At 41.9% G+C, this 25846-nt stretch overlaps 1 protein-coding gene across 2 annotated transcripts in view; it reads right to left on the minus strand.

Annotated features, from left to right (window-relative positions):
- The window catches only part of srprb (SRP receptor subunit beta), a 96435-nt gene that overhangs the window by 21264 nt on the left and 49325 nt on the right, over nucleotides 1–25846 (minus strand). For both annotated transcript variants that reach the window (XM_039764165.1, XM_039764156.1), the window contains 2 exons: nucleotides 8845–8981; nucleotides 3520–3574 (listed from right to left, as the gene is read on the minus strand). In XM_039764165.1, the coding sequence (XP_039620099.1) occupies nucleotides 3520–3574; nucleotides 8845–8981 (192 nt within the window). The remainder of the gene's footprint in view (nucleotides 1–3519; nucleotides 3575–8844; nucleotides 8982–25846) is intronic.

Below are 25846 nucleotides of genomic sequence, written 5' to 3' on the forward strand. Positions count from 1 at the left end.
CAAAAAAAGGATTTTTACAAATGTTGGCCAACTGAAAGGTATGAACATGAAAAGTATGAGCATGTACAGCACTCAATATTTAGTTGGGGCTCCTTTGGCCTGGATCTGTGCGTGGTGGTTCTTGAAGCACTGACTCCAGCTGCAGTCCACTCTTTGTAAATCTCCCCCACTGTTTTGAATGGGTTTTGTTTCACAATCCTCTCCAGGGTGCAGTTATCCCTATTGCTTGTATACTTTTTTTTCTACCACATCTTGTCCTTCCCTTCGCCTCTCTATTAATGTAATTGGACACAGAGCGCTGAGAAGAGCCAGCCTCTTTTGCAATAACATTTTGTGTCTTGCCCTCCTTGTGCAAGGTATCAATGGTCGTCTTTTGGACAACTGTCAAGTCAGCAGTCTTCCCCATGATTGTGTAGCCTAAAGAACTAGACTGAGAGACCATTTAAAGGCTTTTGCAGGTGTTTTGAGTTAATTAGCCGATTAGAGTGTGGCACTATGTGTCTTCAATATTGAAACTTTTCACAATATTCAAATTTTCCGAGATAATGAATTTGGGACTTTAGTTGTCAGTTATAATCATCAAAATTAAAAGAAATAAACATTTGAAATACAGTCCGTGTGTAATGAATGAATCCAATATAAAAGTTTCACTTTTTGAATGGAATTACTGAAATAAATCAACTTTGTCATGATATTCTAATTTTATGACCGGCGTGTGTGTGTGTGTGTGTGTGTGTGTGTGTGTGTGTGTATATATACACACACACACACACATATACATACATATATATATATATATATACATACATATGTATATATACATACACATATATACACATGTGGGCGGCACGGTGGCGCAGTGGTAGCGCTGCTGCCTCGCAGTTAGGAGACTTGGGTTCGCTTCCCGGATCCTCCCTGCGTGGAGTTTGCATGTTCTCCCCGTGTCTGCGTGGGTTTCCTCCGGGCGCTCTGGTTTCCTCCCACAGTCCAAAGACATGCAGGTTAGGTGGATTGGCAATTCTAAATTGGCCCTAGTGTGAGCTTGGTTTGTGTGTGTCCTGCGGTGAACTTTTCAACGGTCTTTGTTACTTATGGGCCCATCTTCAAGAAATTTGGTACGCGGGTTCCCAATGCTAACTGAATCCTACTTGCATACATATATACGTCCATAGCCTGCAGCTCGGTCACCATGTGAGGCGACGTTGGGTCCCCCATCCCAACACCTCCCACGTTGTTGGCTGCCTGCCTATATAAGACCGTCCGTCGCTCCAGTTTCTACACTCCCTTCCTTGCTACGCCACGAGATTCACGTCTCCCTGCTGATAACTATAGCCTTTTAATTTAATCCACAGCTTCTCCGCTGTTTTATTGTTCATTTATTACGATTATAGTTATTGTGTAGGTATTTTAGACTTCCTTTACATTGTTCAGGTACCCATTTCCTTTATCATTCCAACCGTACCCCGATTAACATGTCTATTGAGGTGATCACCATCCATCAAAGAACTGTCACTTACCGAGTGGTTTCCATGCCCGGAGATGGCACCTACCTTTTCCATTCTCTTTGTTACATATTACACGGCCATATCAGGCTCACTCTTGATATCCGGAGGAACATTGTGTCTTATGTATTAAATAACTGGGACAGGTTCAAGGTGTGGATTGATGACGGTACAGGAGTTAATTATACTACACAGGAGCACTACAAGAGTGAAATGCTTAAGCCCTTCACCTATGGTTCTGCATGTGAGTTGATGGCTGCCGCTGAATTGTTCGGTTGTCGCTTTTAAGTGTACCGAAATGGCCAAATATTTTACACCTTTTGACAACCGCCAATGCCTCTTAAACATCTTAGACTCACAGTTGACGATTTCAGTAGTGGACACTTTGATGTTTATGAATGTTTAAACTTTCAAAAGCTGGATGTAAAGTTATTGATGAAACCGGTTGTATACTTACAACGCTTGACAGATGCCGAATGTCTCTTCAACACAAGTCCTACAAATGCTGTCGTAATTGAAACGAACCATGAAACTCAAACTGACAGCAGCAATCCAAGCTGTAATATCTGAAACAAGATTACTGTTCACATGGAAAACTGTATGTTGCATGCTCAAGAGTAAGCTCAGCGCACAGCTTGGTCATATTACAAATGGAGGGCTGAACTCACAATGTGGTATACAAAGAGATCTTTAACAAATAATTATTGGTATATTTTCCCTCAGTTTAAAAAGGTTTAATTTTCTTCTTAATAAAAATTTTAAGGCAGTGCTTCGCCGCTGCAAAGCGTGGGTATTTTGAGAGTATTATTTCTATATATATATATATATATATATATATATATATATATATATATCGTAGATCCAGAGAATTTTGTCCTAGATTTTTGGCTTGGAGTTTGGGGGTCGGTTTATACAACGAGTTTTGTTTCAGATTCAAGATTTCCAGCGCAATGCCGGTTTTGCCGATGAATACGGAAGTAAATAATGACGAAACCACAGAGCCATCTTTCAGATGAAGTAACTTTGCATGCCGGTACTTTAAATTAAAGAATTTATTCAAAAAAGTGTTCTAGTTGTTGATTTTATTAATAGAATTTATGATAAATTATCGGGAAGTTTAAAATGAAATTTTTTGTTTTGATTTACGATCAACATCTTGCGTTACGAAACGGATGCAGTCACGTGTATCCGCTTGCGCGATTGTAAACAAACAACTGAGAACGTTAGTAGCGTCAGTCGGAGCCCAGATACATGTGTTTGTGGATGTAATTTCCGTCATTGCAGTGATTTACCTATATATATATATATAATTCATTAAGACCATGCAAGCATCTCCTAGACCCGACAACAATCCACGGAGAGCCAGCTGGTCTCGTTATGTTGTCTGTGTGATTAAAAACACTCGAAACAGATGTCTGGCTCTGGACACCGATGTCTATAAGGTTCTGAATGGTGTAGCGGATGTTCGCCAAACCAATCGTGCACAAACAAGGACAAAAAAAAAAGTACAAAAACAACAAAAAAGTGCACTGAAAAGGAGAGCCCTGAGCCGCTGCGACCATGCGCTGCCATGCTCCTAGCTTAATCGAAGTACGCTAGGCACTTTTTATAACTTTTTAGTTAGTACATTAGAAAAATTATTGGTGTTTTGGTAAATTATGCACATTATATTATATATCAAAAATGCCAGCAGTCTCAAATTCTCACCGATAAACATAAACATACACGAAGTGACACTTTTTAGGAAATTTAGAAAATTTTGCTTGGAGAAGGGGGTCGGCTTAAATACCGGTCATCGGCAAATACATGTAATTTAGTAGGTAGAGAAGGGGTTCGGCTAATATACCGGGTCGGCCTGTATTCCGGGATCTACAGTATTAATATTAATATATATATATATATATATATATATATATATATATATATATATATATATATATATATATATATATATATATACACACATACACATACACACGCATACACACACACACAAATTCTCAATCCTAATACTTACAGCTCCTTTTCTAGTTGCTGCCGAATAAGTTTGGATGATTTAGACATGACAACATCTGAAAACAAAAAAGCGAAAGTTAGTTTTATATATAATGCAATGCACTTTCAATTCCAATAAGAGGTGCATTCCAAAACATTACCGCTTCTATTGAGACTGCTATGGCAAATGCAAATGAAGAAACAGACAAACTAAAATAAGCAGTATTATTAAATTAATGTTTTAAGTAGAAGAAAATGTAGTAAATAAAAAATGATGGTGCATGGTGTTCAGCTGACATCCTGGTTGCTCTGTTAAGATTGCGCATTTATTTAACCTTTTCGGTTATTTTTCATCACATCGCTTGTACAAACTAACAACGCTTTAATAGTTTATGACAGGGGAACACTTAAAACATTGGGAACCAGTTTGCTCACCTATTTCGAGGTGATCTACCTATTGACCTGTCGTGTCCAGGCGAGATTCTCAGTGAGCTCCTATGTGGTGAGGGAACAATAAAAATGGCACTACAGAAGCCAAAATGTAGCAATGAAGAAGCACAGCGGCAAACAGACTGAGGAATAAACCACATCATCCTCCTCTGCCCAGTATTCTGCTTGCAAACGTCCAATCACTTGAAAAATAGATGGATGATCTCCGAGTAAGGATTAAATTCCAACAGGTCGTCAGGACTGCAATGTTGTTTGACTGAAACACACCTCTCACCAGGAATACCAGATCGAGCAGTAACCCCGTCTGAGTATTTCTCCATCTTTTGGGTGGACAGAACGGCTGAATCCGGTAAAAGTTGGAGGTGTTTGTTTTATGATAAGCAAAATAATGGTGCAATCCTAGGAAAATCTCAACTCTTTCACATTCCTTCTCTGCTAATCTTGAACATCCGACACTCATCTGCTGCCCTCATTACACTGTTTGTTGTTTTAAAAAAATATGCTACACTCACTGCTGTAAGGATAATGGGGCCGCTCAGAAAATTCAAGGTCTCAACAATTATTCTGAAAACTTTTTACACTGACACCATAGACAGCATCCTAATATAGAGCTGCAAATCATGGTTAGGGAATTGCAGAGTCAGAGATTGCAAAGCCCTGTAGAGTGTGGTGCATTCAGCAAAACGCACCTTAAGGTTGGCAGTACTCTCTCTGCAGCACATCTACACCAAGCACTATAGGACCAGGGCAATTAAAATAAAAAAATTATAAAAATATTAATGTATAGCTAGAATACAATTCCCTGAATATGTAGTGGTTTACCTACACATTGTATATAAAAAGTAAAATTATGCATTTCACAGATTTTGTAGGTTAATGGCAGGCAACATGACTACAGGAAAACCTTGGATTGAGAGTAACTTGGTCTGCGAGTGTTTTGCAAAAGAAGCAAAAATATTGAATTAATTTTAACTTGATAAACGAGATAGGTATTGCAATACGAGTAGTACTAGTGGTGTGCCTCACTTGTATAGTCAACATCAGTACCAACATATACAGTTTACTATAGCATTGTGACCGTGTGTGTGCGTAAAGCATTTTTTAAATTTTGTGTCTAAGTGTAGTGACTGTTCTTAAGTAACTGTACTGCAACAATGGCCCCCGATGAAGAAAAAGGTTGAAAAGGAAGTGATAAGAAGATGATTATGGGGGAAGTTAAGAAGGAAATCATCGAGATGCATGAACAAGGTGTGCGAGTGGCTGATATCGCAAGATTTTATAACAAGTCTATGTTGACGATTTGCACAATATTAAAATAAGAAAGAAGAAATAAGGGGGCTAGATGCAGCAAAAGGAGTCAAGAGAGTATCAAAGCAACAGGTACATGTTCTGGAAGATGTAGAAAAGTTGTTTCTCATGTGGATAAATGAATAGCAACCAGCAGGTGATACTGTTACCGAGAACTTAATCTGCGAGAAGGCAAAAGCCTTGTACGATCACCTCGTAAGTAAACTGCCAGGTACGTTGACAGAAAACGAAGGCGGCTTCAGGGTGAGCAGTGGATGGTTTGACTTTAAGAGGAAAAGTGGCATCCATAGTATTGTAGGGGCACGAATAGGCTGCAAGTTTTGACGGTAAGGCAGCTAAGACATTCGCTGCCGAGTTCCAGAAGCTCATGGTTTCTAAGGGCTCATTTATACTTCACGCGACGCGATGCATGCTGCAGCGGACGCTCCTGCTACGCAAGCGTTGAAGTGTTTATACTTGCGCGCGTACTTTACGTAAATCTGGAGGAATCCACCAGGTGGCAGTGTGAGATATTATCACAGTGAGAACATGTTTGGCTTCTCTGTGTTGTGAATTGCCTAAAACACCTATTAAATTCTGATAACACCTTACCGCAATATCTGTGAAAAGGATGTTTATTGATTAAATCCATCAATCCAGGGATGTGTCCATTCCAACAAGCATTGGGCACGACTGAGAAACAATCCCTGGACGAGGTCTCCGCTCATCGCAAGGTGAATACAAGCACACATACACTAGCGTCATTTTAGCGGCACCAAATCCCCAAATCTGCTTATCTTTGGAAGGAAACCGGAGCACAGTGTGGAATACAAGCAGGAAATACCAGCAACGTAACTCCCTGCGAGACAGCAGTGCTATTGCTTCGCCAGCGTGTCACCCCCATGTGTGTAATTATTAACAGTATTCATTATTTAAATGAAATTATATGTAAAATGTAACACACACTTTAATGCATTTCATCATGAAAGTGATATCAAGTATGAATCTAAAGATTCTAAATGTGCAGAGAGTTGGAATATCATACATTTAATTTGTTCTGTGTGGTGATCTTTTGCTGCTTGCCGCAGCTGTCAGGTCCAAGAAGCTCGTAGCGATTAAAAACTGGGATGACGTTTACGACCGTCTGCTTTAATGATAAATAAAGTAAACTACGAGGTTAAAGTGGACATTTCGAGATTAAAGCCGAAATTTCCACTATAATCACAAAATACACATTTTCACGGTGTCCTTTATTTTTTTCTTAGTGGTTCAAATATAACGCTATACATTATGTTGCTGCTGTTAAGTTGCAAAAATTAAAACAAAAAATATAAATGACACGATACATTTTAAAAGTCTCATACCATCTTTTGTGCCGTCTATTTGTTTTTTGTTTTTTTTGCAACTTCACATCGACTACATAATGTATAGCGCTGTATTTGAGCCATTCATCAAACAGCAAAGTGCGCACATCGATCCCCGAAGGATCTCCATAGAGGCTTGCTGTCACATGTAGATAGTAAACAGAGACTCTGGCGTCACGTTCCGACTTTTAGCACACTCGCCCGACTTTTGCTGGTACTGCAACTTCGCGCCGCGTCGCGTTAATTTCTGAGGACCTGCTCAGAGGGGCGCGTGAAATGAACGCTGGGAACGCGTGACAGCCATGATGCGGACGCGTACGCGTTCTGAGCGTGAAGTATAAATGAGCCCCAAGTGTTACCTGCCACAGCAAGTTTTTAACTGCAATGAGACGGGGCTTTTTTTGGATAAAGATGCCAAAAAGGACCTATATTACTGCAGAAGAGAATGCAATGCCAGGTCACAAGCTCATGATAGACCCTCTTGTTGTGTGCTAATGCAAGAGGGAATTTCAAACTCAAGCCTCTAACCAATGGATCAGCAGGTCATTTCAAACTTTAAAAAGCTTTACACCAAAGCACTATTTCAGGTTGGATGGTAAACGTTGGTGGACAGCCATTTTTAGGTCTCTCCAGAGATGCTCAATTGGGTTTGTCAGGGCTCTGGCTGGGCCATTCAGGAACAGTCACAGAGTTGTTGTGAAGCCACTCCTTCGTTATTTTAGCTGTGTGCTTAGGGTCATTGTCTTGTTGGAAGGTAAACCTTCGGCCCAGTCTGAGGTCCTTAGCACTCTGGAGAAGGTATTTGTCCAGGATATCCCTGTACTTGGTCGCATTCATCTTTCCCTCGATTGCAACCAGTCGCCCTGTCCCTGCAGCTGAAAAACACCCCCACAGCATGATGCTGCCACCGCCATGCTTCACTGTGGGGACTGTATTGGACAAGTGATAAGCAGTGCCTGGTTGTCTCCACAGATACCGCTTAGAATTAAGGCCAAAAAGTTCTATCTTGGTCTCATCAGACCAGAGAATCTTATTTCTCACCATCTCAGAGTCCTTCAGGTGTCTTTCAGCAAACTCCATGCGGGCTGTCATGTGTCTTGCACTGAGGAGAGGCTTTCGACAGGCCACTGTGACATAAAGCCCTGACTGGTGGAGGGCCGCAGTGATGGTTGACTTTCTACAACTTTCTCCCATCTCCTGACTGCAGCTGGAGCTCAGCCAAAGTGATCTTTGGGTTCTTCTTTACCTCTCTCACCAGGGCTCTTCTCCCCCGGTAGCTCAGCTTGGCCGGACGGCCAGCTCTAGGAAGAGTTCTGGTCATCCCAAACGTCTTCCATTTAAGGATTATGGAGGCCACTGTGCTCTTGGGGACCTTAAGTGCAGCAAAAAAACTTTTGTAACCTTGGCCAGATCTGTGCCTTGCCACAATTCTGTCTGAGCTCTTCAGGCAGTTCCTTTGACCTCATGATTCTCATTTGCTCTGACATGCATTGTGAGCTGTAAGGTCTTATATAGACAGGGGTGTGTGGCTTTCCTAATCAAGTACAATCAGTATAATCAAACACAGCTGGACTCAAATGAAGGTGGTCTCAAGGATGATCAGAAGAAATGGAAAGCATTTCTTAAATAGAGTTAAATATATGAGTGTCACAGCAAAGGGTCTGAATACTTAGGACCATGTGATATTTCAGTTTTTCTTTTTTAATAAATCTGCAACAATTTCAAAGATTCTTTTTTTTGTCTGTCATTATGGGGTGCTGTGTGTACATTAATGAGGAAAAAAATAAATTTAAATGATTTTAGCAAATGGCTGCAATATAATCAAGAGTGAAAAATTGAAGGGGGGTCTGAATACTTTCCGTACCCACTGTACAAGGGCTTTGGATTACAAGCATGTTTCCAGAACGAATTATGCTTGCAAACCAAGGCACCACTGTATTTGCAAAAGTTTAGGCATGCATTCAATTGTAAGGACGCATTACTTGTCAAGTTCCGAGTCTGGTCTGTTATATCAGCGGATTTATTTTTTTAAACCTAACAAATTCCTAGACTCTTCAAACATTGTGCAACACTGAACAAACATGAATTCTTGACAGGATCTGAAAATTAAGCTAAAAAATACAAACTAGGGCAAGGCTATTAAAAGATACCAAAGTTTGTTCAGCTAGTAAATTTTAGCTTGAAATGTCATTAAGAAATGGCAGTTAAAGGGATCATTAACAGATGGATAGACAAGATCCACATACCTTGTTTGTTGCAGGCAACTGCCAATGCAATACCATTCTTTTCAATGATATCATCTGTTAAGACAATGTATAAGAGCTCTGCTACATCTCTAAGTTCTTTTTGAAATATGGCACTGTCCACAACAAAAATGATAGCCCTATAACCAAAGAAAACAGCACCAGTTAAGGATTTTTGTAAATGAAACATAAAATAGAAAGTGTGACTAATCTGAAATCTGAGTTTTTTCCCCCCTGAATTAAGTTGACTTTTACATAGTATTAACCACTGACAATTTGAGAGCATTGTACATATACAAAAATATACATATCCATCTTTATTTTCTTCTTAACCTAGTTTATCCAATACAAATAAAATTCAGTTGAACCAGATTTTAAAATCAAGAAATTTAGCTGGGCCAAACATTTTCAGCAGCAAGCAGTAATTAATTTGTGTTGGTTAAAATGAATGCATTGAAAAATTAATAATATTTATGCATTGTTTCCCTTTTAAATTTGGTCACATCTGACACAGGCACTTCAAAAAGTGCCTAAAACAATAAAAAAAAAAAAAAAAAAAGCTAAAACAGCAAAGTATCTGACGTAGTAACAATAATTATCTACCACTTTTAAAACAATAAGGGAAAAAAAACCAAAACATTTTTGTCATAACTGACAAAATAATGTGCAGCATTAGCAGTAATATTTGTTTCAATTTATAAACAAAATAAATATTGTAGTCGTATATGACCCAGGAACTTTACAAAGTGCATTTAACAGAATTAATCAATGCTATCAAAGCGTTCAAAAGCACAAATCCATAAAAAGTGATAACAGTAGCAAACACATATGAATACAACATCTACAGCACACTGAGGGAATATGCGTTCATTTTAAATAACCGCATAAAAGATTAGGGTTGGCTTTTTTACGCGTCGAGCTACTGCACGGGCTATGTGGGTGGAACCTTGTCGGAAAGCAGTTTGTGAGTGCTCAAGGCTCCTCCCTAGAGAGAGCTGGGTGACATGAGCAGGGATAATTAACAGTGCTTCCGGGCAAATAAAAAGGTGTAGTTGGCAAGAAAAAGCATTGAAGCTAGGTTGGAAGACCGCATCAGGGTGAGAAGGAAGTGAATGGTTAAAGTGCAGGTGATAGGCGGACAGGCCATAGTAAGCAATCTGTTTTTATAATTCTGGTGGTGTCCCCTTGACCCAGAAAACGCATGGCACTAAGGCACTGTTTATATTGCGGCCTTAATCTCAAAAGGTCAGTTGGCATCTTGAACTCTTCCCCACAAAAGTGGCTCCTTTGTATCTTATTCGAGAGGTTGACAAGTTCAAAAATTAATTTCAAATGGGGTGGATGTGGCAGGGCACTTCGTTTGCTCTGGTGGATAAATGACTTCTGTTGCAGCTGTGGAAAATGAATGTTCTCTTCATTCCCTTGTACTAATTCATATCTGAAAAGTAAGCTTTATGAAACCATACATTATGTAAAAGCATGCTTTATTTTAGCAAACAGAAAAAATATTTGTCCAAAAGGACTCAAGGTCTAAGCATTCCACACGAGTCTGCCTTATCACGTTTTCCCTTAGCGTACATCTGAACGCCATAACAAAAGGGGCCAAGAAATCAAGTTGCATAAGGGGCATTGAAGGGGCTCAAGGATTGTGTATAATAAACATGTTGAGTGTTGCATTTCATAATGATATTAAATCACGCATTCTAGGGGTATAAAAACTTGCCCCACCCAACAAACGGGGTTCAAAAGAGACCTGACGCTGTCATGTATATTGATTGTCTGCTTTTCTGAAACTCTTCTCACTGTGACTCTGCAAAATAAAGCTGCTTTATAACCACACATGCTGTCTAGTCTGAAGTCTTCTTCCACAGTTTTTTGGCGCCCAATGAGGGGCAGGAGACGGGCAGACGATTACTCGAGCAGGATTGTCCAGAGAACAGTAGTGAAGCAGATTCTGGCTGGATCGGGTCCAGCTTCGGAAAAGTTAGGACTGGCCTGCCTTGGGCGTTTCCTGCGTGGGGAGTCCCTGACCTCCTCCTAGCCGATACGAGGCACGACTTGACGGGCATTTTACAGGCAGGTGGACGGAGTCACGGTGAGTAGTTTGGGGAATTCCCGTTAGTTTTACTGGTGTGCCGGACGTAATACGAATATTAGAAAGAAAAAGAATAGAAAGCATATGCAAAAATAAAGAATAAGAGAGCATACTGTATCAGACCCATAGGAGGGTTCTAGGGACTCACGGAAAGTGGCTTTTGGGACCCTACGGAATACGGCACAGTGTCAATGTTAGCTAGTCACCCCTTGTGAGGTGGTATAGAAAGGGGTGAGTGGCACGCTCCTATAATAATTAGAGGAATGGGGGTGAAAGGGCATATTTAGAGAATGTGTGTCTAAATAAACGGAAGGTTGAGTTTTTCATCCGCTGTCTAGTCATACTCTTGTTTCAACGGGTTGCTGATGTGACAGAGACAATACCCTGGCAGATTTACGCAAACCGTCTTATGAAGGGATCGGGGTAACAACCTCCATATCCTGGACTCCACGGGGCGTACTGATGTAGGATTCTGCTGATGCGAATAAAACGGACACAAAGTCACCTGAAGCTGTAATCCGGGAATAGGAGCAGACGGCAGGTGAAACGGGGTTTATCGAGGGCCGAGTCACTTTCTGCTGAAATCCTGCCTCTCACTATGGAAAAAACAAATAGCAAGCCAGTCAAACAGTCCCCCCAGAGTCCTAAAAACCTAATGTTAGAAGGATTATTTTTGGGGGATTACCAGGCTCCTAGTGCGCCGTCGAGATCGAAAGGTGGGTCCCCCTAGAAAGCTCACTGAAAAGAAGACAGGATTAGATTTTAAAAAGGCATGTAGGAAGTGGAATAAGCACAGTGGGGGTAGATGGCCAGTGGAAGGAACTGGAGATATGAGCGAGATACAGGAAATTAGAAAAATACTGTGCAGAAATACACAGGGTTGTTGTAATGGAGATCCTAATCAGATGGATATGTATGACAGATTGGAATTGGTTATTAAAGACCATACGTTGGAAGCAACACAGAAACGGAATGAGCTTTTAGCTGTCGAAGATTAGACTAGAAAGGAAAAGGAAAAGCTGCTTATAGCTTTACAGAAAGTGCAGGCTGATTTGGGACCCCAGTCTGAAGGAGGGAGGAGGAGGAGTGATAAAAAAAAGACCCTTTATATCCCGTGCTCTCTTCCCCAAGACTTTACCCACAACCCCTTCCACCACCTCTTTCACTCCTTGCCCCAATGGCTCCTATGGTTACCGATGCCCCAGCTCCTGAGGATTTCTTTGATGAACAATATCAGCACGACCCCTCCTCACTTACGGATCCAGATGATGAGACTGACGGCCACTTGTTAGGGGCTATGGGAGGCTCTTCTAACTCGCACAAAAAGCCCTCCATTTTACAACAAACTAGAAGCAAGACCCTCCGAAAAATGACCCCAAAACCTTTAGCACCCACATTTTCATGCACTTTGAGGTCCCTAACCCCCGACACGATCCCACACTACCCCCAGGAAATGGTAACCCCACTACTGTAATGATACATCGTAACTGGGATATTCAAGAGCTGAAAGACGTAGTGTCCGATCCTAAGGTAATCGGTGGGTTGAAGTTTGTGGAACAGGTGCAGCAACTAGACAACATGTACAAACCCAGTGGGGCTGAGTGGACCCAGGTGCTACGCAGAAAGTTGGGCACAACTTGGGCTACTGTCAACCATGGGCAGCATAATGGAGTACAGTGGCAGTGGAATGAGGCATTGCCTCATGGACAAAATAATGAGGGTCCTTTCCTTGCCCAATGGGAACACGTGAAAACTGCAATAGCCGTAAAATATAAAAAGGGCACTGACTGGTCCCTTATTTCAGCTGGCAAACAAAAGTAAGATGAGACGGTAGATGAATGGGCACACTGTATTCAGGACTTGATGACAAATCATTCTGGTTTAGACAGCCCAGACGACTGTTGCAAGGCAGCTATGCCTCCTTTTGTGTCAGTACTCAGAAGTGATATCCAAAATAAGGTACGCACATCCTGTATTGGATGGATAAGTGCCACTTTTGATGAAGTTAAAAGATACGTGGAACATGCTGAACGACAGCCTAAGCAAAAAGAGTCAGATACTCAAACCAAGTTAATCGCAGCACAAATGAATTATTATGCAGGTGGAGCTACCTCAGGCAGGGGCCGAGGACGTGGATTTTTCAGAGGACAGGGGCAAGGCCGGGGGAGAGGTTGTGGATTTTTGCTTCCTAATTCGAATTCTTCGTCTGCTCAGCCGCCTCTCCCATCAGATCAAGCACCTACATCTTATACCTATTACGGGTACGGTGAGACAGGACACTTCTGCCGCAATTGCCCACATAAGCTTCCTCCCACGCCACCCTTACTTGAACCGGAGGATATTCCTTGGTCCTAGGAATTTGCAGGGACCCCCAGCCACTCTCTTCAGCTGCCTTTGCTCACTTGCCATGTGGACACAGATCCTTTATTGACTTTGCTGGTGAATGGAACTGAAACTGCTTTTCACGTTGACACTGGAGTTACTCATTCCACCCTTTCGCTGAAGGAGGTCCCTGCCTCGAAAGATACAGTGACTGTGCTTACTGCTTCTGGACAACCACATGTATTGCTGGTGTCTAAACCTCTTCGGGTTCAGCTTCATTCCAGTGGTTCCACTTTGATGCACCAGTTTTTGTTAAATCAGCTCTGCCCCGTTAATCTGTTAGGAAGGGATCTGATGACTAAGCTCTCCCTCTCTATTTCTCTAACCGAACAAGGGTTTTACTGTTCTATTCCTAAACTCCTGTGCCAAACCTTCCCCCACACTAAGCCCTCTTTTGCAGCCTGGACCCTGAACATCTCCTCACAAACCATTCTCCTTAAAGCCCTACACTCTTTTCCTTAATGGCTTTTTCCCCACTTGCAAGTCCCCAACACCCTCCACTGTACTGCCCAGTACTTCCCTTCTGAAGTGGACACACTTTGGTTAGAATCTTTTCTCTCTTCAGGTACTAGCCCAGAGACCCTCCTTATCCCTTGCGTTTTTTTCTCATCCAAAGCCGATCCGTCAGTTCACCTCACATATTCACAAAGCATTTTCTATTTAGGAGGTTCGGTTCCCCATGTTTCTTTAGCCAAATCTAGCACCGTTCGCTGGGTTGAAATTGGGGAATGGGTGGAACAATGTCTCAATAGGACGGACTGGCTGCACGTTGCTCTGGATATCTTTGATATCTCAGATCCTTTAATAACTAAAGTTGTGCTTCAAAATGATTTTTTAGTACATCATGCCGTCTTTCCCTTTCTGCTTTTTCATTGCAAACCACCTCTCCCTCTTGGCTTTCCTCACTTCCCGATGCACTTTGGTCCAAGGGGAAAAATAATATTAAGGAAGGATAGCACACTGTGGGCCACTGGTGATTTACCCAAAATCCTCCTTCCGCCAGCATCGCACGCCCAGTATCCTCTGTCTCCAGAGGCAGAGGCTGGCATCTCCGCCATACATTCCGATCTCGTGAAACGTGGAGCATTCAAATTAAATACTCTCCAGTCAACTTCCCCATTTTACCTGTTAAAAAGGCTGATGGTTCATGGCGTTTTGTTCAAGATCGACAAGTTAATTCTGCAGTTTTTCCTAGGGCACCTATTGTTCCTAATCCTTCCACTATTCTTTCTACGATACCCCCGTCCACCCGTTATTTCTCTGTTATTGACCTTGCTAACACTTTCTTTTCTATTTCTGTGCACCCCGACTCTCAATTCTGGTTTGCCTTTACTTTCCAAAACCGCTGTTGGACATGGACTGTTATTCCTCAGGGATATACTGAAGCCCCTTGTGTATTTGTATTAAATCACACATTCTAGGGGTATAAAAACTTGCCCCACCCAACAGATGGGGTTCAGAAGAGACCTGACACTGTCATGTATATTAATTATCTGCTTTTCTGAAACTCTTCTCACTGTGACTCTGCAAAATAAAGCTGCTTTATAACCACACCTGCTGTCTAGTCTGAAGTCTTCGTCCACACAACAAACAGTTCCCTGGCAAAACCCATCACCTCTGGGGGGCAGAGCAAATCCATCCAATTGACGAGCAAAGTTCTCTTTTAGCCTTGTAATGAAATCTGTCATCACATCCATGATTTGTGCAGGGGCCGAGATGCATTTACGGAGTGTTGGAAAATGCAGCATTTGGCCTGTGCTCAGGTCAGCTGCAAAAAGGTCCAGTTTGACTAGGAATGTGTGCATCTGTTCCACAAGTTCAATGATAGTTTGTCTCTGCCTTGCATTGGCACATTTTGGTCATTTAGGCGTTTCTATAGGTCGCTCACAAATCAGACATAGGCCAGGAAGTTGTCGTCCAGTATGCAATTGAAATGCGTTTCTGCCATTTTTTTTTTTTTGCTTGCTGCTGCGGGGGAAATATCCTCTTTGAGATCACAAAAACGCTTCAGTGATTTGCCTTTGGATAGCCACCAGAGAATATTTTGCAAAAGCTGGTTGTGGTGCTCAGCAGACATTTCTGACAGCAGCATGTGGAATAAGTAGTTCTGGAGGCTTGATGTGGAGCGAAAAAACTTAACTGTAACCACGACACTGTCCATTGTCGTTTTTAGCACAACACTGTCTGATGCACAAATGCAATGAAAGTAGATAATCTGAGGTGCAACAGCAGACCAACTTGTTGTCAAAACGCTGACTTTTCCATGCAATCTGTCATAAGCATGCAAACGAATTCTGTTATTTTGTTTGATTTTCAGTTTTCACCGTTTTATTTTTTTTTACTTAAAGTAGCAACAGCTAAAACAAAACAAAGTAATAGCACTTTACATTCCTTTTAATTAAACAGCACACTAGCACAACTGAACTTTATTTTGCAGTTCAATCCATCAGGTAGGAGCCCAGATCCTCCACGATGCTGTATGCGGAGACTGCAGTAGGACAGTGAGTGCCCTCCAGAATTGTAAGAGCTGTTGCTAGTTTGATGCATCCATCTGAGATGAAGGTTAACAGTAAAGTCTAGGATATTTGTTACAACCTGAGTTGATGTATTCTTAGCCAGAAAGAACTTTTAGTAGTGGTGAATATGTTCAGCAGGGTAACCTACTGATTCGAACTGGCTATTCCAACTGGCGTTTCCTGCTTCAGGGGTTCCTGGAAGGTTTCTTGAAGAAGTCAGACTTTACCCACATCACTAGTGATGCAGCCTCACTAAAGTATTTATAGTGCTGCCAGGTCTCTCCCACCAAACTGATGACATGCCACAAGCAGGTTGAATGTACACTGTTAGGCATAACCCCTTTAAAAACCTCCTAGTATGCATTCAGACAGTATGATACATTGTCAAGTCAAGTTGGGAAGCATGCACTGGTACTGTGCATTGCCGCACCCACTACAAGAACAACCAACTTGGGATCCCAGTTTGCAACCCCTTAGGCAGACACGCACTCCAGTCCCATCCTCCAGAAATGACCCTCCATCTGCTGCAGCCAGGTGTTACGTGGGCTACCCCCTTGGCCTGGTCCTGCCACTCGGGTCCCCCAATAATGAGGATCTTACAAGCCGGGGAAACGTGCCACATGGCCGTAGTGCCGTAATTGACGATCCCTCACAATTTCCGGAGAGACACAGTACCGAAAGGAGTCCAGTCTTCATCTCAGGTCACTGGATAGCGCCCATGTCTCGCAACCATATAGCATGACAGGAAGCACCAGGACTCTAAAGACTTGGACCTTCGTCCTTTTGCATAGATATCAGGAGTGCCACATTCATTTTTCCAGCAACCTCATGGAACCCTCCAACCCATGCTCTCCCAATCCGTCGTCTGACTTCATAGGAAGAGTCACCAGAGACAGTGAATGTCACTGTCAAGGAAAGTAAACCTCTCGATAAGGTCGTGAATATCTCCACAGACAGACACACTGCTGATGGCTGTGCCCAAGAGGTCATTACAGGCTTGGATCTTGGTTTTTATCCAGGACACTTGCAAGCCCAGACATCTCGCTCAGGCTCTCGAGCGCTCCGATCATAGCCTCCATTGACTCCGTGAAGATCACAACATCGTTAGCAAAGTCAAGATCCGTAAATCTTTCTTCACCAACAGATGTCCCACGGCCGCTGGACCCCACGACTTTGTCCAACACCCAGTCCATACAAGCATTGAACAAAGTAAGAGCAAGAACACACCCCGACAAACCCTAGAATCAACTGGGAAAAATGCAGAGATTCTGCCTCCAATCTGCACGGCACTCACAGTACCAGTGTACAGGCCAGCCACGATATCTAGTAACCCTCAGAATGTCCCACAGGGCAGTTTGATCAACTGAGTCGAACACTTTTTGAAAATCGACAAAGGCTGCTAAGAAACTCTGTTGATATTTGCTTTGCGCTCCATGAGAACCCTCAGTGCCAGGATGCAGTCGATGGTAGACTTCTTAGGTGTAAAATCAGACTGTTCCAGTCGCTGATAGGTGAGCAAGTGATCACGGGTACTATTGAGGACAACCCTAGCAAGGACCTTACCCAGCACCATGAGCAGTGTTATGCCCTTGTTGTTGCTGCAATCCATCCTTCCCTTTCCAGATAGGGACGACAAGTCCCAATTTCCAGTCAGTTGGGATGATGACAGTCTCCCAAATGGAAGCAAAGATTGTTTGCAAAACCAGGACGACAGCCTTACCACCAGCTTGGAGAAGTTCACCCTAGATACCACAGATCCCTGCATCCTTTCCCCCCCTCAGCTGGTTCACCACCTGTGCATTCTCAGTGAGATTGGGTGGTTTACAGCTAATTGGAGGATCAGCCTCAAGAACCGTGAACCCAGAGATATCCAACATCCTAGTTGGAGGATCATCTTTGAACAACTGCTCAAAGTAGCCAGCCCAGCAGGTCACAACTGCAGTGTTATCCGTAACGACCATTCCATCTCTGAGGAACAGATTTAGATGTGCATAATGCTTAGATTCCTCTGTAAGGATGACGTGGGTCGCTAGACCACAGATGGTGTGTCATTTGCTCACAGATTCCTCTAACAAACACCTCTATTTTTATTCATTTATTGCAATCCATACAATTCAATCAAGTTTTTACAAAAAGAAAAATTGAGTTGAGTTAAGGACAAATCGATCCCCACCCATGAGAGAGAGAGAGCGCAAGGCAAACGGTGTGAAATTAAAAGGCTTGTAAACATAGCTAAATTAATAATTTCTGTGCTTTATGAGCTTACTTTAAAATATTACTGATTAGATCCTGCCATGTTTTGAAAAAAAAGTCTGTACGGATCTTCTGAGTATTTGATTTTTTTCAATTTCAAATAGTATAACACATCGGGTTCCCACTGACTTGAAAGAGGAGAGTTTCGGTTCTTCCAGTTTATCAGAATAAGTCTGCATGCCAAAAGTGTAGTGAATGCAATCACAATTTGTTTTGTCTTTCTCCACTTTAAACCCATCTGAAAGAACCCCAAACACAGCTGTTAATGGGTTAGGAGGGATTGTGAGACCAAGGCTGTCTGAAAGGTAATTAAAAATTTTGGTCCAGAATAATGTTAATTTGGTGCAGGCCCAGAACATGTGACCTAGTGAGGCTGTGACTTGGTTGCAGCGTTCGCAGGTTGGATCATGCCCTGGAAACATTTTGGAGAGTTTTAGATGAAACAGATGTGTTCCATACATACAAACCGGATTCCAAAAAAGTTGGGACACTAAACAAATTGTGAATAAAAACTGAATGCAATGATGTGGAGATGGCAAATGTCAATATTTTATTTGTAATAGAACGTAGATGACAGATCAAACGTTTAATCCGAGTAAATGTATCATTTTAAAGGAAAAATATGTTGATTCAAAATTTCACGGTGTCAACAAATCCCAAAAAAGTTGGGACAAGTAGCAATAAGAGGGTGGAAAAAGTAAATTTGAGCATAACGAAGAGCTGGAAGACCAATTAACACTAATTAGGTCAATTGGCAACATGATTGGGTATAAAAAGAGCTTCTCAGAGTGGCAGTGTCTCTCAGAAGCCAAGATGGGTAGAGGATCACCAATTCTCACAATGTTGCGCAGAAAGATAGTGGAGCAATATCAGAAAGGTGTTACCCAGCGAAAAATTGCAAAGACTTTGCATCTATCATCATCAACTCTGCATATCATCATCCGAAGATTCAGAAATTCTAGAACAATCTCTGTGCGTAAGGGTCAAGGCCGTAAAACCATACTGGATGCCTGTGATGTCCGGGCCCTTAAAATGACACTGCACCACAACCAGGAATGCTACTGTAAAGGAAATCACAGAATGGGCTCAGGAATACTTCCAGAAACCATTGTCAGTGAACACAATCCACCGTGCCATCCACCGTTGCCAGCTGAAACTCTACATTGCAAAGAAGAAGCCATTTCTAAGCAAGATCCACAAGCTCAGGCGTTTCACTGGGCCAGGGATCATTTAAAATGGAGTGTGGCAAAATGGAAGACTGTTCTGTGGTCAGACGAGTCACGATTCGAAGTTCTTTTTGGAAATCTGGGACGCCATGTCATCCAGACCAAAGAGGACAAGGACAACCCAAGTTGTTATCAATGCTCAGTTCAGAAGCCTGCATCTCTGATGGTATGGGGTTGCATGAGTGTGTGTGGCATGGGCAGCTTGCATGTCTGGAAAGGCACCATCAATGCAGAAAAATATATTCAGGTTCTAGAACAACATATGCTCCCATCCAGACGTCATCTCTTTCAGGGAAGACCCTGCATTTTTCAACAAGATAATGCCAGACCACATTCTGCATCAATCACAACATCATGGCTGCGTAGGAGAAGGATCCGGGTACTGAAATGGCCAGTCTGCAGTCCAGTTCTTTCACCTATAGAGAACATTTGGCGCATCATAAAGAGGAAGGTGCGACAAAGGCGGCCCAAGACGATTGAACAGTTAGAGGCCTGTATTAGACAAGAATGGGAGAGCATTCCTATTTCTAAACTTGAGAAACTGGTCTTCTCGGTCCCCAGACGTCTGTTGAGTGTTGTAAGAAGAAGGGGAGATGCCACACAGTGGTGAAAATGGCCTTGTCCCAATTTTTTGGGATTTGTTGACACCATGAAATTCTGAATCAACATATTTTTCCCTTAAAATTATACATTTTCTCAGTTTAAACTTTTGTTCCATGAGTTATGTTCTATTCTGAATAAAATACTAGAAGTTGGCACCTCCACATCATTGCATTCAGTTTTTATTCACGATTTGTATAGTGTCCCAACTTTTTTGGAATCCGGTTTGTAATTTGGAGTTGTATAATTGTATGCTTTGCACATATGGAGCTCGAATGAATTCCCTGCATTGCTACTTACCACTCTTTTTCTGATATATTAATTGAGAGATCTTTTCCCCAGTGTCCTCTTGGATCTTTGAAAGGGAGGGATTGTAAAATGATTTTATATATTGTAGAGATTTTGTCTAAGTCCTTGAGATTGAGCAATATTTTTTCCAGCATGGATGAGGGTGCAAGATGAGGAAAATCGGGAAGGTTCTGTTTAACAAAGTTCCTGATTTGAAGATAGTGAAAGAAATATGTAACTGGAACGTAAAATTTTGCATGTAATTGTTCATAGGATGCAAAGACGTTGTCTATATAAAGATCTCTAAGCAAGTTAATTCCAAATTTTTTCCAAATATTAAATAACTGCATATGTTTGTGAAATTTGATCCATGAGCAAATGTTCGGGCCAAACCCAAACTTCTCCAATGTAGTAAAAAGGTATTTCCATTCAATCATGTCAAATGCTTTTGCTGCATCCAATGATAATATTTCTGGGGTGTTTAATGTGAAGTGTTGGCCCCTAATAAATCCAGTTTGATCTTGTGATATTACCGATGGGAGCACTTTCTCCGTCCTTCTAGCTATGATTTTAGAGAGTATTTTAATGTCATTATTCAAAAGTGAAATTGGTCTGTATGATGCACATTGTAATAAGTCCTTAATTTGTTTTGGAAGAACGGTGATTAGTGCTTGGCGAAAAGTTTGAGGAAGAGTTTGGTTATCTCTGGCTTCTGTAAATGTTGCTAATAGGAGGGGAGCTAGCTGAGCGGAGAATTTCTTGTAAAATTCTGCAGGGTAGCCATCAGGGCCTGCTGCTTTCCCACCTTGGAGTGACTTGATAGCATCTAGTAATTCTGATAATGCCAGAGGTTTATCAAGTTCCTCTGCACTAAAAGTGTCTATTTGTGGTATTTGTAAAGTATCCAGAAATGCATTACATTGTGTATTGTCTTCTTTAAACTCAGTAGAATATAGGGATTTATAGTAGTCTCTGAAAGTGTGCATTTTATTTTTGTAGTCAACGATTCTATCTCCGTTTGCGTTGGTGATTACTGAGATTGCGTTGCGCACTTCTTGCTTGTGAATTTGTTGAGCTAAAAGCTTATTAACTTTCTCTCCATGAACATAGTAATGATGTCCGGATTTACAAATTAGTTGTTCAGTTTCTTTAGTTGTCAAAAGGTTTAGTTCTGAATGCAGAGCCTCCCTTTTCCTATGTAGTGTCTCGCTTGGTAGTCTGGCATGTTCTTCATCTATTCTAGTAATTTTGCTTTTTATCTCTGCTACTTTCTTGGTTTCTAATTTATTTCTGTGGGAAAGATATGAGATAATCTGCCCTCTTAAGAAGGCCTTAAGAGTTTCCCAGAGTATTCCTGCAGAGATCTCGGGGGATGTATTTTGTCTCTAGAAAGAATTTGATTGGATATAAATTCTGCACAATTCTCGTCTGCTAATAGAAGCAGGTTGAGACGCCATCTGCGGGGTGAGTGTATGGGGCTTAGTAACTTTAGTTCTAAGATCATAGGTGCGTGGTCAGAAATAACAATAGCATCATATTTGCAAGATTTAATCATAGGCAAGAAGTTATTGTCTATAAAGAAATAATCAATCCTTGAGTAGCAATGATGTACTGGTGAGTAGAAAGAATATGTTCTTGAGTTTGGGTTTAAAAACCTCCAGGGGTCTGATAAGTTGTGATCAGTTATAAACTTTGTAATTATCTTTGCGGTGTTAGATGCCGTTCCCCTGTGGAAGAAGTCCTATCTAAGAGTGGATTTAGAACACAATTAAAGTCCCCAGCCATTATAATTTTATGAGTGTTCAGATTGGGAATGGATGCAAATAAATTTTGTATAAATTCCTTATCATCAACATTAGGTGCATAAACATTTATCAAGATCATTTTACGGTTAGATAAGTCTCCCATAATCATTACATATCTCCCTTCAGGATCCAATACTACATCTGATGCTACAAATGGGATGGTTCTATGTATGAGAATTCCCACACCTCTAGTTTTCTTTGTAAAACTAGAATCGAACATTTGGCCAGTCCAGTCTTTTTGCACCAGGAACTGATCCTTGCTTAGTAAATGGGTCTCCTGTAAAAATACTATTTTAGCATTTAGACCTGTTAGGTGAGAGAGTACTTACTTTCTCTTTAATTCGTGATTCAGGCCTTCAATATTCCAGCTCACAAACCGTCCCATCATGGAGACATTGATTCTGAATTTTTGATGTCATTTTATAGTTTTAAATGGAAGTGAGCGAGCGTCGGCCTTAATTTCCTACTTCCCCTAGAGTTATTGCCATGCTGCCTATTATTACGTTGGTAGTTATAATTAAAGATTAAAAGAATAGATTAGGTATAGATCAAGCCTGTTCTCTTTCTCTCCCCCCCTTATGTGCCTCACCACGTGAGGCTAGAACCCACTTCACAGTCCCGGTCCTCTGACATACCCAGAGACAGAGCACGCCCAAAGCAAAACAAGTCCCCACGCAGCGGTGTTTTAGGGTTAAAAAGATAGAGATATCTATTACCAATATAGTCTAAAAAATTGTGCACTTAAAATATATATAATCTTCAGCAGTCTTAGTGTATTAAGATAACACACCCAGGTAATAAACCCAGGGAAAGGTGTTAGAAATTTGTCTAGAATAAGCATAATAAGTCTTAATGCAATAATAGCAATAACAGTAAACCAAGGGTATGATGTTAAACAGTCTCGTTTAGGGTAGAGAGAAAATAATTAGATAATAAAAAAAAAAAAACAACAAACACCTCTTTATCTGACCTCAGAGCCCTTGCAGCAGTCCTTCTCAGTTCCCGGTACAGACCAGAGTTGCCATTGAACCGTGCGCTGCGACTCATCTCAATGATATCCAGGGTGTGAGAGGAAACACCTCCTTCTGGGAACACCGGTAACACCAACACAACCCTTAGCAACCTTCAGGGTCTTGTCATGGAAGATCTTCCACATCACATTAGGATCACCAGTCGTACCAAAATCTGCAAGTTTCTCAGACAAACTGCGTGTAAACTCATTAGAAAATGTCTGGTCTTGGAGTCTGGCCAAGTCCAGGCTCATTTTCCTAGTAGGTGGTAACCTACTGGACCTAAGCATGATCATATCAGTAGCAACAAGTTGTCTGTGGTCAGAATTCACAAACTAGGCACTTCTGTGGAACCTGCAGTTTTGCAACAGCCTCCAGCGTCTGCCCATGGGATGTGCTCAATCAGTACACCACCAGTATTGGAGTACCAAGTGCAACGATGCAGTTCTGGGTGCTGGAACCAAGATCCAGCAATTTGCAACCTCCGACCTTTTTGGAAAGTCAAGGAACATGGAGCCACTTTCACCAATGTTACGAGACTCATGGGGACTGAGATTATCCTCATAACCAGCCCTGTCAGTGCCAGTGGCTGAAATAAAGTCACCAACGACCAGGGGAGTGTCACCCAATGGACACCCATCAACCACCGAGCGAAGCTGCAAATAAATGCCTGCCTCGCCGAGACATCACTCACCGTGGTCGGAGCATACACTTACATAGCCGACTAAGCACCCAGGGAGTGCCGTAATCAAGAGTCTCGTAATACGCTGGTTGAAAGGAGTGACATCGGACACCATCGGAATAAGCCAATCTGCTACAGCAACAGCTACTCCCCAAGTATGACAGCCACCAAACCGACCAGACCAATAAGTGGTGTATCCACCTACAGATCTGGCCAGTCTCCAGTATGCACACCTCAGAGAATGCCGCCACGGAAATGCAGAGTTTACACAGCTCCTCCGACAGCAGAGGAAGATGACCATCTTGCCGGAGAGACAAGACATTCCATTTACCTACCCATATGGGCCACCTCAAATTGGGACCCGAGTTCTGCCATTCAGTGGGTAACGTCTCAGAATCACACCAGCTCCAATTCCCAACAGACCTGACCCCATTGGTTTTGACTCTTCTGAGAATGGGGCTCCCGAGGGCATTCCCCCATTCCCTTCATGATGCGAGCAGCCTTCCTATGGGTGGCTGCAGCAGAGCTACTCCCACGGAAAGCAAAAAAACTAGTCCTTTCTGTCACCGCGGAGCTGTGTGAAGTATTTTTTTTTTTTTTTTTTTTAAAAAACGGTGGCTGGAGTGTCAATCCTGCTACCAACCCCCCATGATTTGAAGTTTAACATCATACGCAGAACATTGTCTGTAACCACTGCTAAAATGTCATTAAGATTCAGTTTGTTGTTGTGAAGGGACCGAAGCGCTGCCCTCAAAAGGAGGAAAAGCCATCGTAGGGCTTAAAACAAAAAAGTTTGCTGACAAAAATCGGACCACAAGCAATGTACACAATATGCAGAGAATTGAGATGCGTCTGGGACCCACACTCGCTGTTCTTGTGAGATTGCACCATGTTAGCAGCAGCTAATCAGAGCCCAAGAGAATGAAAATCCCGGTCTGGTTGAGTCTCCTCTTTCAGCCAATAACAGGCATTGTAAGAAATCATTTAGGTACCGTAACGCGAAACTGTCTACCGTAGTGACTGCTGAAAACCGTATGCTTTGTTAACAAATTGGCTGCAAAGTACACTACAGGTAGGATGTACTTGTTGAATTTTTCCGCAATAGCTGAACCGCAATATAGTGGGGGATCACTGTAACAACGTTTATTTATATAGCACATTTTCATACAAATGGTGTTGCTCAAAGTGCTTCATAAGATGAAGAAAGAAAGGTTTATATGAAACAAAAATAAGGACCACTTTTTAATCAGAGTATAGCATCAAGTCAATGAAACTCGTGGGATATTGATCTGGTCAGTTAAGTAGCAGAGGTGTTTTTTAACCAGTTTCAGTTGCTTTGGTGTTATTAAAATTAACAACAGGTGCACTAAAACAGCAACAATTAGCCAACCCCCAAAATAGGAATGGTTTAACAGGTGGAGGCCACTGACATTTTTCCTTCTTCATTTTTTCTGACTGTTTTGTCACTAGTTTTGCATTTGGCTACAGTCAGTGTCACTACTGGTAGCATGAGGCGATACCTGGACCCTATAGAGATTGCACAGGTAGTCCAACTTCTCCAGGATGGCACATCAATACGTGCTATTGTCAGGAAGTTTGCTGTCTCTCCCAGCACTGTCTCAAGGGCATGGAGGAGATTCTAGGAGACAGGCAGGGCCATTGAAGGTCCTTAACCCACCAGCAAGATCAGTACAAAAATGACCTCCAGCAGGCCACTGGTGTGAATGTCTCTGACCAAACTATCAAAAACAGACTTCATGAGGGTGGCCTGAGGGCCTGATGTCCTCTAGTGCAAGCATGTCAAACTCGCTACCATTGGTGGGCCGCTTCGACTGCCATACGTGCGTCAGCGGGCCGCACTGTAACAAATACTATTACACAAAGTTACCGTAGCTTTCTTTCCAATACTGAAAACATTAAAAAATGTAACACTTAAAGTTTAAAGAAAAGCAATTTCCATACAATCTCCGTACAACAGCGTACAATTAAGAGTCTTAGCCTCTTAGCTAAATCCTTATATTATATTATATTCATTATATTATATTCATTGCTTATATAGGAGTCTTACAGTGTGAGATGTATTTCTTTTGTCCCGACACTTGTCATCTCTTGTTAGTAACCAGTTCAATATCAGGTTTGAAATCTTGT

Source organism: Polypterus senegalus, chromosome 1 (assembly GCF_016835505.1).
Source record: "Polypterus senegalus isolate Bchr_013 chromosome 1, ASM1683550v1, whole genome shotgun sequence".
Taxonomy (NCBI): Eukaryota; Metazoa; Chordata; class Cladistia; order Polypteriformes; family Polypteridae; genus Polypterus; species Polypterus senegalus.